This window comes from Chelonia mydas, chromosome 1 (assembly GCF_015237465.2).
Source record: "Chelonia mydas isolate rCheMyd1 chromosome 1, rCheMyd1.pri.v2, whole genome shotgun sequence".
NCBI classification, from domain to species: Eukaryota; Metazoa; Chordata; order Testudines; family Cheloniidae; genus Chelonia; species Chelonia mydas.
The window spans coordinates 98,308,588-98,325,053 of NC_057849.1; the positions used below are offsets into that span (position 1 = coordinate 98,308,588).

Genomic DNA, 16,466 nt, shown 5'->3' on the forward strand with positions numbered 1-16,466 from the left:
CTTAATCACAGCAAGCAGTCTTCCCTGAAGTGCGATTACGACAGGCATATATTTGAAACTGGTTAGTTGGAACGTCAGCTCCTGCTGGAGTTGAATCCCACTAGGCTACGGAAGAAAGACTAGCTTGATCTCTTCATTTGATATTTTCTGTGTCAATTGAGTTTAATGTATATTAACACTAAGATATTAATACAGTAATATGTTTTCAGTAATGTTAATATAAATATTATTGAGCATTTGTTTCTTTTTTAAGCATGTTGTATATTTTTCAGAATTGTGTTTGCAGATTTCTTTATCATGAACCTCATTCTTTGGGGAGAAGGATCTTCAGCAGCTATTCCCTTTGGAACTTTGGTTGCTATTTTGGCACTTTGGTTTTGCATATCTGTGCCACTGACATTTATTGGTGCCTACTTTGGTTTTAAGAAAAATGTAAGTGATTATGTGGGTGTAAATTGCATGTATTGTGGCTATTGAGGTAACAGGATCCAAAAGTTCCATCGGGATATAAAACATGATCAACCTCCAGCCCTGTTCAGTTTCTTTAGCATGATCTTGAGATTCCACTGACAATTTCTCAAGTCCCTTTAGACATTTGATAATGAATAGGTCTCTCTTAGTTTCATGTTTAGTGTTAATTACTCTGATCAGTGGATTTGACTCCCGAGGCTTCTTTAGATTTAAGCAGTGGTTTGGGGCATTCTGGGTGTTGATGGACCTCTCTAATTCCCAGTGAGTTTTGTTGATTGAATCAGATATGAGGGTAACCACTTACCGGATTTCCTTAATTATTCCTTCCTTGCCTTCCTCAAATTCTGAAATGGAATTAAGAACCATGGGAAGAAAGCATGAGGCCTGTGATGGAATCTTTTGGTATTCCACTTCCCTAAGTGAGACACTATGGAAGGCCATTTCTCATGTGGCAAAGATAGATATCTTAAAAAGGAAGACTTCATGGGCTATAGAGCATAATCATTTGTGTTGCCTTTATTTTTATGTGGATTTATGCAAAAATAAAAAAGAACTCCTATCCAAAACTGTTGGTGCCCTTGATGAGTTAGTTACAAGAACAAAAATTAAACTAAATACCACTCAACCACCCTGCAAAACTGTCCTCACCCTATGCAGACCTAATTCCTACAGGCCTTATTCTCAGCAGCTCCCACTACCAAATTCTCCTTGCAGCATGCCCTGAAAGTTGACCGAACAGGGCTATTTTAGATTGGGAAGAGCAGTTTATTCCAGAGCTGAGAGTTCCTCTCTCTCAAATCAAGGGAGTTCTCTTTCAGTGCCTGAGCTGATAAAAACTGTGGCAGTATGAGACTAGGAGAGTAGCAAGTTGCTACATCTTCATTAACAGTAATCTTTCAAGAAGTCTATTACCTATTTTTTTTAGGGCTGTCAATCGCAGTTAAGTCACTTGATTAACTCAAAATTAATCACAAATAAAAAAATTTATTGCAGTTAATCACTATTAAACAGTAGAATACCAGTTGAAATTTATTAAATATTTTTGGATGTTTTCTACATTTTCAAATATGTCTGTTTCAGTTACAACACAGAATACAAAGTATACCGTGCTCACTTTAAATTTTTTATTACAAATATTTGCACTATAAAAATATTTCTTTTGGCTTTTTATAGTGCAAATATTTGTAATAAATATAAAGTGAGCACTGTACACTTTCTATTCTGTGTTGTAATTAAAATCAATATGTTGGAAAATGTAGACGACATCCAGAAATATTTAAATAAATGGTATTCTGTTGTTTAACAGCATGATTAATAGCTATTAATTTTTTTAATCGCTTGACAACCCTACTATTTTCATTTGCTCTGAGGCTGTTGGCAGCTGGGCTGCTAGAAACAATGACCGCATAGTACTAGGCAGCCACCAGTTTGTTGTTAAATACAAATTTATGTAGATTTTTTTTTCTACTGCTAGTGTCAAATGTATTTAATTATTACCTATTTAGGAATCTATCTTTCTTTTCTTTAAAGGCTATTGAACACCCAGTTCGTACCAATCAGATTCCTCGTCAGATTCCTGAACAATCATTCTACACAAAACCATTACCTGGCATTGTCATGGGAGGGATTCTGCCCTTTGGGTGCATCTTCATACAACTCTTCTTCATTCTAAATAGTATTTGGTAAGTTAACTTATTTGAACTCCCACAACATATAAGCTGTAATTTTTCTCTTTGAACCTTTTCTTCTCTAGAGAGCTTGACCCTGCCCGTAGTGTTTTCTAAAGTATTGATCATTTCACAAGAAATGAAAATGTTCGTCATTTAATATTCTGCTACTCAGAAAGCACTCCATGCTTTTATTTTTGCCCATGTGTGTAGAGAAATAACTCATTCTTACCAGCATGCAGCTGACCTGCACTAAGCTTTATGCACTACACCTTTGACTTCATAAAAGTGCCTCTGAAACTGACATTATGGTAGATATTTGAAAGAAGTGAACAGTATATTACATTGGATTTATTAATTTAGCCTTTATAGAACAGTATTCTTGCTTCAGGAAAACAGATTTTTTCCTTTTCCCAAATCTTCATATAGGCATTAGGAAGTAATTCCTTTAACGATTCAAAATAACCCACTAAATACTCATCCAGCATCAGTGAATTCAGATGTGTACTCTGAGTATGCTACCAAACTGCTCTACTATGAGAAATCTGCCATCGTTCTGGCACAATCTAGTTATCCAATCTCTCTAAGCTGTTTCTAAAGTACTGACACTTTTTTACCACTCTGCCACTTTCTGATTGAAATGTTGAGTAAAATCCTCGCTCTACTGAAGTCAGAGGGAGCTTTGCCATTCAGTGGACTTCAGTGGAGCTAGGATTTCGCTGGTGATGTGTTCGGTCGTCCTAAACCTCCAAATCTGAGAGAAATTTTAGGTTTTGAGCTTCTTTGCTTGCCATTTTAGAGTAGAGCTGCTGAATCATGCATTCCTGTTTGAAAAGCCAAGGACGAGTTAACTTCCATTTGTGTCTGCACCAATAACACTCTACCCTTGTGAGAAGGAGAAAATGTTGTTTAAGCTTCAGACTATACTAAAAATGAACATCTTGTGCTAATGCTGCTTTTTCATATTGAGAGATTTATTTCGGAGGAAAGTGGCATTTTATCTTATTTTAATCCTCTGTTTTGATTGTAGGTCCCATCAGATGTATTATATGTTTGGCTTCCTATTTCTTGTGTTCATTATTTTGGTCATTACATGTTCTGAGGCCACTATACTGCTTTGCTATTTCCATCTGTGTGCGGAGGTAAGAAATATTCTTCACTATTCACACTTTATACAATATCCAGGACATTTTCACAAAATCCAACTTCTATATCTGGAAATATTATCATTCCAGAATTTATCCAGAACTACTAGGATAACTAAGATCTTATTAAGATCAACTTTAAAATGTCATTGCTCCTTTCTGATAAGGGTTCTCATTACAAATGTTATTTTGAATGCGTTTGTACCCAAATTCAGTACCAGTAAGATATAGCTATCTTCAGTTATCCATCTCACTATTTTCAGTAGAAGTCAGTTGATTAGACAGATGCTTTTGCTTTGTCAAAAGTATTTTCTTTTTGGTGCATGTGCTTCACCTACACAAGTTCATATTTGCATGCACCCTTAAAAATGTGGCTCTTGTTACTTGGGCTTGTAGATTTTTGCCTTTTTGGTGTAGATCTTTGACTTTCTGATTCATGGTATGAACTGTGATTAAGTGATCGAAAGTAATAAAATTTTATCTGTAGCTGTTTTAATGTTAAATACCCAATAGGAAAAGTTCACTTGTAATTTTGCATCTAGTAATTGGCCAAGTTCAGGTTTCAGGAAATATTACTTAAGTTTTTCTTTTCTTCTAGGATTATCACTGGCAGTGGCGTTCATTCCTTACCAGTGGTTTTACTGCAGTTTATTTTCTGATATATGCAATACACTATTTCTTTTCTAAACTGCAAATCACAGGAACAGCAAGCACCATTTTGTACTTTGGTTACACCATGATAATGGTTTTGATCTTCTTTCTTTTCACGGGTAAGTGTATTGAATCCTTGGTTCTTGATATTGCTAGCTCTAATTTTAGTTGCATCTGCAGTGGAACGCTAAAAATATCATAAATAGAAATATCTGAATCTTTCTGTGAAACCATAACTGAACGTTAAATCCTTGATTTCAGGTCAGCTATTATTATGCTAATGTATTTTGCTATAAACTCTGTGTTGGAAATCTTAGCCTCTGACTTCAAAGGATTAAAGTAGTATCTGAAGACTCATAGGTTAGTTGTTCCTAGTACAATACACTAACAAATTATTTGTATTTACCTAATATTGCTATTGGTAACTCCTGCTGTTGAAACTAGGCTGCATTTAAGCACGTGCCTGAAATTGTCTTCCAAACATTTAAGGTTAGCTACAGTTGTGCAAATTGTTTAATGTGATATTACATCCCACTTACAGAATGATGTATACATATTTAACAGAGTTTAAACTGAAGGACATAAGCTGGAAGCTATGAAAGGGTCCATGATCACATGAGTTCTAAAACATGCTTTTATGCAGAGGATAATTGAGACATGGAACTACCAAATGTAGTCAAAAATTGTGAGTGTAGGCTTAAATTGCAGCAAGGGTGGTTTAGGTTGGACATTAGGAGAAACTTCCTAACTGTCAGGTTAGTTAAGCACTGGAATAAATTGCCTAGGGATGTTGTGGAATCTCTGTCATTGGAGATTTTTAAGAACGGGTGAGGCAAACACCTGTCAGAGATGATCTAGATAATACTTAGTCCTGCCTTGAGTGCAGGGGAGTGGACTAGAACACCTCTTGAGGTCCCTTCCAGTCCTATGATTCTATGATATAAGCATATTTTAAAATGTTAAACAGGGAGGGGGATGCATTGCAACGTATAAATGTTATATGGGTCAGCAGGTGGTCCTAGATTGAGCTGCAGAGCAGAATTTTAATCCAGAAATATTACTGGACTACAGGGGATGATGGTATGTTCTAGAAATAAAGGTGGTAATATGGTGTAGTGGGTTTTGGTTTTTGAAGTGTGATGTTCTTGCAAAATTTGAAGCTTTAAGTATTCAATATCCTGCAGATAGTTCTGTTGCCTGAGTGTTGTCTTGTTTCTTGGAGATGTGGGCTTTTCAGAGCAGTGTTATGATGAAGTCATATTAATAACTCCCTTGTAAGACTACTTCCATTATAAGCTTTACAAAATTGACCTTTTTACCTATTAGGCTTCAGTAAGAACTGAAAACAAGGGTGTAGGTCTTTTTTACAAAGATGGAGTTTAATCTTTGTGCTAACTTCCATGAGGTCTGGTGCTCATTTACATACACTGATGGGAGAAGCTCTTCCATTGTTGTAGGTAAAAAGAAAAGGAGTACTTGTGGCACTTCAGAGACTAACCAATTTATTTGAGCATAAGCTTTCATGAGCTACAGCTCACTTCATCGGATGCATACTGTGGAAAATACAGAAGATGTTTTTATACACACAAACCATGAAAAAATGGGTGTTTATCTCTACAAAAGGTTTTCTCTCCCCCCACCCTACTCTCCTGCTGGTAATAGCTTATCTAAAGTTATCACTCTCCTTACAATGTGTATGATAATCAAGGTGGGCCATTTCCAGCACAAATCCAAGTTTTCTCCCCCCAAGCCCCCAAACAAACCCATTCTCCTGTTGGTAATAGCTTATCTAAAGTGATCATTCTCCTTACAATGTATATGATAATCAAACCCCTCAGACAGAGACAAACACCTACAAGATCTCTATCAAGCATTCTTACAACTACAGTACCCACCTGCGGAAGTGAAGAAACAGATTGATAGAGCCAGAAGAGTTCCCAGAAGTCACCTACTACAGGACAGGCCTAACAAAGAAAATAACAGAATGCCACTAGCCGTCACCTTCAGCCCCCAACTAAAACCCCTCCAACGCATTATCAAGGATCTACAACCTATCCTGAAGGATGACCCAACACTCTCACAAATCTTGGGAGACAGGCCAGTCCTTGCCTACAGACAGCCCCCCCAACCTGAAGCGAATACTCACCAGCAACCACACACCACACAACAGAACCACTAACCCAGGAACCTATCCTTGCAACAAAGCCCGTTGCCAACTGTGCCCACATATCTATTCAGGGGACACCATCACAGGGCCTAACATCATCAGCCACACTATCAAAGCCTCGTTCACCTGCACATCCACCAATGTGATATATGCCATATGTGCCAGCAATGCCCCTCTGCCATGTACATTGGCAAACTGGACAGTCTCTACGTAAAAGAATCAGTGGACACAAATCAGATATCAAGAATTATAACATTCAAAAACCAGTCGGAGAACACTTCAGTCTCTCCGGTCACTCGATTTCTGATCTCAAGTGACTATCCTTCAGCAAAAAAACTTTGAAAACAGACTCCAACGAGAGACTGCTGAATTGGAATTAATTTGCAAATTGGATACAATTAACTTAGGCTTGAAGAGAGACTGGGAATGGTTGAGTCATTATAAAAAGTAGCCTATTTCTCCATGTTTATTCCCCCCCCCCCCCCCAAGACGTTCTTGTTAAACCCTGGATTTGTGCTGGAAATGGCCCACCTTGATTATCATACACATTGTAAGGAGAGTGATCACTTTAGGTAAGCTATTACCAGCAGGAGAGTAGGGTGGGGGGAGAGAAAACCTTTTGTAGAAATAAACACCCATTTTTTCATGGTTTGTGTGTATAAAAACATCTTCTGTATTTTCCACAGTATGCATCCGATGAAGTGAGCTGTAGCTCACGAAAGCTCATGCTCCAATAAATTGGTTAGTCGCTAAGGTGCCACAAGTACTCCTTTTCTTTTTGTGAATACAGAATAACACGGCTTTTACTCTGAAATTGTTGTAGGTAGTGTCTTCACGAAGTGCTACAGCGGTGTAAGTGTAGACGTACCCTAAAAAAGGTTTGAAATGTGGAGGGCTTTCCAAGCTTATAAGCACCAGAAGTTGTGTTGGAGAGAGAGGCTTAATACTTCCCTGTGGCCTGTGATATGGATCTGCTTTTGGCGGATACAAGTTTACAGGCCCAAGGGCTTCAGAGAAATTAAACTCCCTGCCATCAAAATTTTTAACTAAAGTTGTGAGCAAAGTCATTTCAGCTGTATTTGACTTAAATGAGCATGGCGGTGGGGGGGAGAATGTTTTTTGCATTTTAAAAAGAAAACTAGGGAAAACAAGAACCTAAGTTTGAGAATATTGTCCTTTTAAAATCGTAACAGAATATTAGTTACAAAAAAAAAAATTAAAAACCTTCATCTATTAACTGCACATTTCCTGCATTTGTAACCTGATATTCCCTGCCACCTGGAAATTAAATACCTTCACCTAATCCATATGTATTTCTGTAAGTCACAATTTACTACTTCAGTATTCATATTCTATATACTAATAGGTTAATCACTCCCAACATACAAGCTAGAAGTTCTGCTCTCCTTTATTCTGCGATCCTACTTCTAGACCATGCATGAGGGGTAGAGACAATCAGCATCTCAGACTGAGATAGAGAACTCTAAGCTTGGTGTTATTAGAAAAATTGCATTGCTCTAACTAGATGTAATTACATTGATTTAAACTCCTAATATAGATGCATTTACACCTGCTTAAGCCTTCCTTAGATATATTGATTTTTAAATTAACTCTTTTTTTAGTACAAACAAGACCTCTGTCTTGATGATATTGTAATATTGGCCAGAAACCAAAGTGTATGAGCTTCTCTGATGGTCTAGAGAAGTCTTTTAACCAGTCCATTCTAGTCATGCTGTCTATAGACCCCAGAATACGGCATACAGTCAGGTAGGGACTTTACTTCAGCTCTCTTCTCCATGGAGGGAAGAGGATTTACAGTAGGAGGCCCAGCATAAGTCTCTTTGTACCTCAGGCAACAATCATCTGCCAGATTCCACTTGCCCTCCTTCCCTCAGGTCAGTTAACATGTCATAAAATGTAATCTGAGGGCATTAAAATATATCCAGTGCATCTCCTGTTCCCTTGCCCACTCAGCCTGGGTCATGAATGTTGCACCAGCAGCTGACTATCAGCAATCAGCTGTGCAGTGTCTGATGACAATTATGGGCTCAGGACAGAAGATACAAGTATCTTACCCTTTATCTGCCATGACACTGTCGCCACTAGCCCTTTGTACCTGATACTGGGCTCAAGAGTTATATTAGACAACTAAAATATACTTCTGAAGTTCATGTGCTTAGTTTTATGTGGTACTTGGTCAGTGTCTCTAACTTGAAGTTCAGTGAGGATACAGGCAGAGTTAAAATTGGTATTGAAACTTTAGCTGAACATTTCCTGTTCAAAGTGTTTAGATTTTCTGAAACTATATAATCCTTGAATGTTGTAAAAGGACATCAGACAACTCAACCATATTTCTAAATTCACTCTTTTGGTCTCAGAATAACATCCGTACTATAACAGATTTTAGTTTGCTGTTTCTTCCAATAATTAGACGCACTTTAAAGTCTATGGAGGTACTGAAATATTTTAGGGATAAGTGTTAATATAAAGAGGGAGAGTTAAGGGATATGTTCTTCTCAGAACTCTTAAATGAAACAGCTATTTACCAAAATCTGCTCCTAAAGGCAAGTAGCTTCCTGTGCCAAGATGATACAGAAGCTAAAAAGAAAAAATTGTAATTGTTGTATCAAAACTGTTCTGCTACTGCTTACTCATCCGTTAAAAATTGTCACCATCAGGAAGGGTTTTGACGGTGCCCTGCTGCTATGTCAGTGTAACACATGCTTCAGGCACTTGCTTCCATGCTGCATTCCAGGTCACTGATCAAACTCAGTAGGCAGGACACTGGGAGCTACATGACAAATCTTTGTGATTCACAGCTGGGCCCACAACTACGTATCATAGTAAATGAGTCAGTTAAACATCACTAGTTTAGCAAGCGTGAAAAAAATTACCATGATATCATTCATGATTCTTCACAGGATTTTACAGCATATGAGTTATTTGCTGAATTTCGATAACATGTTTTGATAAGGAACATTATCTTAAATAATTAGTTATTGGTCCTTACACAAGTTAAAGCTGCAATAATACTAGGTATACTAAGGCAAAATCAGCTATCTGCATGGCTTTTGTGCTGGCCTAATTTTTCTGGGAAACAAAGGTTCTCATAACAGATGCTATGAAAGCCATCTATGTGAACCATTTTTCTGATTTTAGCTGTAGTTTGAAGGAATAATGTTAACATGGTCAGTGTAACTTCATCAGCATAGCTTTTGTGCCCAACAATATATTTTTGGTATATCTCTCACACCTCACCAGAAAAGGATGGACAGAACTATTCTCAATTTCAAATGAAAGAGCTGTCTCCAAGAAGTCAAGGAAGCAATCTTTGTCTTTAAACTTCAGTTCAATTGTGTCTTGAGAATTAAACCTCTTTGACTGTATGATTAAACTATCTTTAAAAATATATATTTGTTAAAGCATGTGGCATGAAAATATTTCTACCATAGCAACTTTGGCAAAGACTGAAATTATATAAACTTGTAACTTGCTTAAACAGGACTATACCTGTGACTTTTGGGTGCCTTTTTAGTCTTCAGTGTCTCCGAACATTTTTAACATTATAACCTTAACAGAACAGCAGTTAAACTTAAATTCTGAACTACAGTGTTGAAAAATCCAAGCCACGTTTTTGAACTACAGACGTTAAACAATGAGCTATGAAATCCTTAAGTGCACTCAGGAAGTAGGTGTCGATTAAGAGTTTTGTAAATAATCCTTATTTATATTAGATCAGTAGTGTAAAAATCCACCCTGCTTGATGTTTGTGTCCTGTATGGCATACTTAAATTCTGCAGAATCTAAGGTGCTTCTTCAAGTGGAGTGCCCAGAGGGATACTACTTCAGGCACACATGCACCCTGTGTCTTGACTGGAGATTTTTGGTAGCAGTGCCCATTCGGACTGCACATTTGTCCTACGCTTCCTTGTGCCCCCTACAGAGGTGCTATAGGGCTCTTTGGGTGAACCACCCTCAATTCCTTTTCAACAGCCTTCAGCCAGACAAGGAATTTCATGTGTGCCTGTTTTCTCTTTAGAGTTAAAATAGTATATAGGGTTAGTTCTTTTGTACTTTATAGTTGTTGGAATGGAACAGTTCCCGTTTTCTCCCCCCTTCCCCTCTTCCCCCCCATATTTAGGGGTCTAAATTTGTTTCTTGGATCTGGGATGCCAGGCTCCCTGGGTGTTAAAAGGTGTCTCCAATGTCAAGAAGCCATTCCCGTCAGCAATGGGCATTCTCCACAGATATGTTGCTTGGGAGACTCACATATTCCCAGCAAGTGCAAGATTTGCACTTCGTTTAAGGGAAGATCCCCTAAAAACAGAGGAATTAAGTATGCACTATTGATGACGGAGGAAGCCTTGTGACCAGCTTTGGGTCTGGGTACAGAGAACCCCCTGTCCAAGAGACCCTCTTCTTCTGTTAGTGTCCCTTCTACAATGAGATCAGTCACTGAGAGCTTCCAAGGTGAAAGCAGTGTCAAGATCTCCAATGCTCTCCATGGGTGAAGTACCTATAATGCTGCCAGTGGTACTTAGAGCTTCCCACTCAAAGATGGAGGGGGATAAGAGGACCAGAGCAGAGTTCCTCAAAGAAGATTCAGTACAGGAGACCTCAGGCCCGAAGAGGAGTGCTATTGAGGCTCCGAATACTTTAGGTATCATGAAGCAATCTAAGACTTCATCTAAGTCCCATATCTTGGTGGTAAAGGTAACGAAGACCACTACTGCCACCATCAAAGGAGCGGCCTCATTGGAGTTTGTGGTACCCTTGGTACTGGCACCACTGCCTCAAACAGCAGCATCAGGAGGAACCTTGAGGCCCATGCCAAGTTTTGTTGTGCTCCCAGTACTGCAGGAGGTCCAGAATCTTAAAGACCTCATGATACTGAGGGAGCCTCCTTGCAACCTCCAGACACCTCTCCATACCAAGATCTGCTGGATCACTGACTGCTCATGTTGTAGTGAGATCCACCACTTCTCCAGCTCTTACCATTCAGGAAGACGGGTTGTCATCTTCTGTACAATACATAAATGAGCATTTGGACTCAGAGCTTTCAGTTCAAGGCTTTCCAGTTTACTCCAAGGAGACATGCATCTCCTCTGCAAATGCAAGAAAGGCAAGATTACAAGACCTCTGCCTCTTAAAACTTGGGATGACCAACAATTGCTACCTCTCTCCCAGTGCTTATGGTCCTCTTCCTTTGCCTTATTGTGAACCATGGGCAGTGTATTGCCAGCTGTTTTGAGGGTACCCAGTGGAATTTCATAAAGAACATAAGACCTTGTTCCCTGGTACCATCCATTCCTCCTCTCCACTCTGAATTGGCAGCAGCAAGGAGGAGGCAGTAATGCCGCCACCGCCACCATCCTTAGCTGATGACTTTTGGCAGTTCCAGGACCTGATGAGGCAAGTCGCAGACACACTTCAAATTCCTCTGGAAGAAGTCCAGGATTCCTATCACATCCTATCCTATCCTATCCCTTGACGTATTCATAGAATCATAGGACTGGAAGGGATCTTGAGAGGTCTTCTAGTCTAGTCCTCTGCACTCAAGGCCAGACTAAATATTATCTAGATCATCCCTGACAGGTATTTGTCTAATCTGTTCTTTATATTTATATACCTCCATTTCAGTGTGGGTGGCATTGCTGATTAAAGATGCTCTTCTTGAGCTAGCTAAGACCAGCTGCCAAACTCCAACAGCAATCCGTTACATGCAAGCATGCTGATTAAAAAAACAAAACAACAAAAAACCCTACATTCTGGCCAGGGATTCAAAAACTTTGTTTTCGCATCCGGCACCAAATTCTCTGGTTGTGGACACAGTTAATGAAAGGGGAAGCGAGCATATTGAAAAAGCTACCCCACATAACAAGGACCAGAAGTATCTGGGATCTTTTCGGTCATAATAACTAGTCTTCGTGGATATTACGTTTCAGGATAACTAATCACCTGGTGCTGGTATCAAAATAGGACTACCTGAACTATGAGAACTTTAATGCTTTTATTGACCCTTTATCCCAGAAATATCAGTTTAGTGCCATAATAAAGGAGGGTCAGCTCTTGATGAAGACTTCTTTGCAGGCTTCACTTAATGTCGCCAATGTTGCAATAAAAGAGAAGTTAGCAAGTCTTGGTCAGTGCAAAGATTCGATCCTGCTCAATTTTCCACCTTCTATAGGCCGTCTGAACTACTGGCTAATAAGTCAAATTTTTTTAAAAAGAAACCAATGACTACCTCAGCTGCGTCATCCCAGCCATCAACATCTTCCAAATGCCAGTTCTTCAAGTCATGTCCTTGGAGCACCCATAGGGGGACACATCTTGAAGAACCACAGTTACTGTACAGGGTGAGTAACCTTTTTTTTTTAATGGTTTGGTCGAGAGTCTAAACCACCTGATAGTCAGGGTTTCTCAGTTGCACTATACTACCCCTCTTCCTCAATTTGTACACCGCCTCTCTCTATTCCAATAGGCATGGGAGGCTATAACATTGGACAAATGGGTATTGCAGGCCATTACTTCTGGTTATGTGATACAGTTTACCTCTCTCCTGCCCACCCCACCCCACCCCTTCCTTGTCCCACTTCAGGGAGCACCATCATGATCAATTCCTGAGACAGGAGATCACATCACTCTTAAGTCTAGGTGCCATAGAACTAGTTCCACTTCAACACAGAGGAAAAGTGTTTTATTCATGGTACCTGGGTATTTTTTTCTGATACCCAAGAAAAAGGGAGTAGGAGGCCAATTCTAGATCTCAGACAGCTGAACAAGCACGTCAGATATCTGAAATTCCAGGTGGCATTCCTAGCAGGTGTAATTTCCCTCCCTGGAGTCCAGGGACTGGTTTGCAATTCTTGACCTCAAAGGTGCTGCTTCCATGTAGCAATTCATCATGCTCTCAAAAAGATTTTTTTCACAGTTGATCACAATAAAGACCAGTATTGGGTTCTACCTTTTGGCCTTTCTTCCACCCCAAGCGTTTACTCAAAAATCATAGCAGTTGTAACTGCCCACCTCTGTCATCTAGAAATAAATCTTTCCATATTTCAGTGACTGACTCCTCAAGGATCAGTCTTATTGGGAGGTGCTGTCAGCAGTTCAGACAACTTATTCCATAGTTTAGTCCTACAAATAAATATCAAGAAATTGGCTTTGACCCCTACACAGTGAATGATTTTTATAGGAGTTTTTTCTGCAATGACTGGCAGGGCTTATCTCCCTCCTGTCAGGTTCCTTGCTCTAAAGAACTTATCCAGAGAATGCACCTCTGTCCTCAAATTCCAGCAAGGACATGTCTGCAAGGATGTATCTGCAGCTTCTGGGACATAGGGTAGCTTGTGTTTTTTGTAACACAAAATGTCAGGTTACATATTTGATATCAACAATTTACATACCCAACACAGTCTGAATAAGCGGGTGTCCGTATCCAGCCGGGTCTGACAGTCACTCACCTGGTAGAAGGTTTTGAAGGAATCCCACTCATCAAGAATCCTCCTAAGATCATAACATTGAATGCTTCCCTCTTGAGATGGGGAGCACAACTAGGTCCTCATGCAGCCCAGTGCAAATGGGAATACTTGCATATCAGTCTGCTGGAGTTAAAAGTTACCAGAAATGCTTGTCTCCACATTCTTCGCCTAATCAAAAACAAGTCGATCAAGATCATGATAGACAACATACCTTGTATATATTATATCAATGGTCAGGGAGGAGCCCATTCCCCCTCACTCTGCATCAGTGATAGAGCTCTGGAATTAGTGCATAGGTCATTTTGGCTTCTTACCTCCCTGGGTGTAAAACACCATGGCAGACATTTTTCGCTAAATTACAAATGGGAGTTGGACTCTTGAACCCAAGCAAAAAATTTTTTGCTTGGGGATTTCCTGAGGTCTGTCCTTTCACCACTGCAACCAGGAAAATGTGTAGAAAATCTTCGTCCAGAGGAGGACTCGATCCCCAATCTCTAGGAGATGACTTTTTCATTACGTGGACAAAGGGTCTTTTTATGTATATCCACCGACTCCATTGCTTTCAAAGATTTTAAACAATATCAAGCAAGACAAAGCCAGCGTCATTTTGACTGCACCAACTTGGCCAAGACAAGTTTGGTTTCCTTACATCGTCAGACTCGCCTCTCTCCCTCTGTGGCAGCTCCCAGTCAGTTTTCAACTGTTGTCTCAGAATGTGGATTGAACACTTCAGCCCAATCTGAATGTTCTCCAACTCCAATCATGGCTCCTCAGTGGTTCTTGGGATTAGAAGCATCCTGTTCATTTGGGAGTAAAACATGTGGTGTTAAATAGCAGGAAGGAATTTACAAGACACACCGTCATAAAGGGAAAAGACTTCATCTTTGATGTAATCACCGTAATCTTTCACCTGTCAAGTTATCTCTTTCCATAGCCTTGGATTACCTGTTGGAATTGAAAACATCCAGTCTCTCTCTGAGTTCCATCAAGTTTCATTCAGTGTCAATAACAGCTTTCTACTTGCCAGTACACAGTTTCTCCATTTTCGCACATCTGAGCATGATGAGGTTCCTGAATGGTCTTACGAACCTTTTTCCGCAATTAGAGGTTCTATTCCACTTCAGGTCTCAACCTGATTTTTAACAGTCTCATGAGAGAGCCTTTTGAGCCACTAGCTGTGTGTTGTCTGTTACATTTTTCTATGAAGATGGTCTTCTTGGTGGCTTTCACTTCTGCACAAAGGGTTGGGGAGATTGGGGCTCTGATGGCATGCTCTGTATTTACTGTGTGCTCCAAGGAGAATGTATCATTATAATCCTATCCAAAAATTTTACCTAAAGTTTCTTCTGAGTTTCATGTTAACCAGACTATTTAGCTTCCAGTTTTCTTTTCTTAGCTGCATCAGTCTACAGAGGAAGAAACCTTCCATAAACTAAATGTTAAGAGGGCATTGGCCTTTTACTTGGACAGAGCCAGAGCATTCATGAAGTCCCCTAGACTTTGTCCCTATTGTGGATAGGTCTAGGGCAGGGGTGGGCAAACTTTTTGGCCCAAAGGCCACATCTGGGAATAGAAGTTGTATGGCGGGCTATGAATACTCTCAAAATTGGGGTTCGGAGGGGGTGAGGGCTCTGGTTCGGGGTGTGAGATCCGGGGTAGGGCCAGAAATGAGGAGTTCAGGGTGCAGGAGGGGGCTCCGTGGTGGGGTGGGATGCAGGGCAGGAGGCTGGTGATGAGGAGCTTGGGATGTAGGAGGATGCTCCGGGCTGGGACTGAAGGGTTTGGAGAGCGAGCAGGGCTGGGGGTTGGGGTGCAGGCTCTGGCTGGGGTTGCGGGCTCTGGGGCTGGGGATGAGGAGTTTGGAGTGTAGGAGAGTGCTCCGGGCTGGGACCAAGGGGTTTGGAGGGCGGGAGGGGGAACCAGAGCAGTGGCAGGGGGTTGAGGCATGGGGGGTGAGGGCTCCGGCTGGGGGTGCAGGCTGGGGATGAGAGGTTTGGGGTGCAGGAGGGTGCTCTGGCCTGGGATCGAAGGGTTTGGAGGGTGGGAGGGGGATCAGGGCTGGGGCAGAGGGTTGGGGCGTGAGGAGAGGCTCAGGGGTGCAGGCTCTGGCTGGCACTTACCTTAAGGGGCTCCCAGAAGCAGCAGTATGTCCCTTCTCCAGCTCCTACAGAGGCGCGGCCAGGCAGTTCTGCGCGCTGTCCAGTCTGCAGGCACTGCCCCTGCAGCTCCCGTTGGCCGCAGTTCCCAGGAGATTGGGGGCGATGCTTGGGGCAGGGGCAGCATGCAGAGCGGAGCCCCCTGGCTGTCCCTATGTGTAGGAGCCGGAGGGGGGCCATGCCGCTGCTTCCGGGAGCCACGTGGAGTGGCCCCCGACCCTGCTCCCCGGCTGGAGTGGGACAAGCCCCAGACCCTGCTCCCCAGTGGGAGCTCGAGGGCTGAATTAAAACAAGCTGGCAGGCCGGATTCGGCCCATGGGCCATAGTTTGCCCCCCCGGTCTAGGGGATCATGAAAAGACACCCTCTCTCTAAATGAATCTCTGTATATATTACCTGTTACGGTTTGGCTTATGCTCAGCCTCCCATGTGAGTGACTGCACATTCTATCTACTAGATCAGTCTACATCTGTAGCCCTACTCAGGGATGTTCCAGTTGCTGAGATCTGCAAAGCTGCAATGTGGATTTCAGTGCATACTTTCTCTAGGCATTGATTATGCTTTGGTTCACTCTGCTAGATTGGAGGCTGCAAGAAGGCAATACCATTCTCTCTTCAGTGCTGGACTCTGTTCCGAACCTCCCACCTCCTTAAGGGGGTCACTGTTGGGGAGTCACCTGAAGTGGAGCACCCACAGGGACGCTAATCAGAGAAGGAGAGGTTACTCTGTT

General features: G+C 41.2%; 1 protein-coding gene and 1 long non-coding RNA gene across 2 annotated transcripts in view; both read left to right on the top strand.

Annotated features, from left to right (window-relative positions):
• TM9SF2 (transmembrane 9 superfamily member 2) overlaps positions 1 to 16,466 on the top strand; it is a 63,760-nt gene that overhangs the window by 44,089 nt on the left and 3,205 nt on the right. The window contains exons 13-16 of the mRNA XM_037896410.2: positions 273 to 432; positions 2,002 to 2,153; positions 3,169 to 3,280; positions 3,882 to 4,053. Coding sequence (XP_037752338.1) covers positions 273 to 432; positions 2,002 to 2,153; positions 3,169 to 3,280; positions 3,882 to 4,053 — 596 coding nt within the window. The remainder of the gene's footprint in view (positions 1 to 272; positions 433 to 2,001; positions 2,154 to 3,168; positions 3,281 to 3,881; positions 4,054 to 16,466) is intronic.
• LOC122463718 lies at positions 4,823 to 12,324 on the top strand. Its single transcript, XR_006287310.1, has 2 exons — positions 4,823 to 5,391; positions 6,925 to 12,324. It is a non-coding gene; the product is annotated as an uncharacterized LOC122463718 (long non-coding RNA).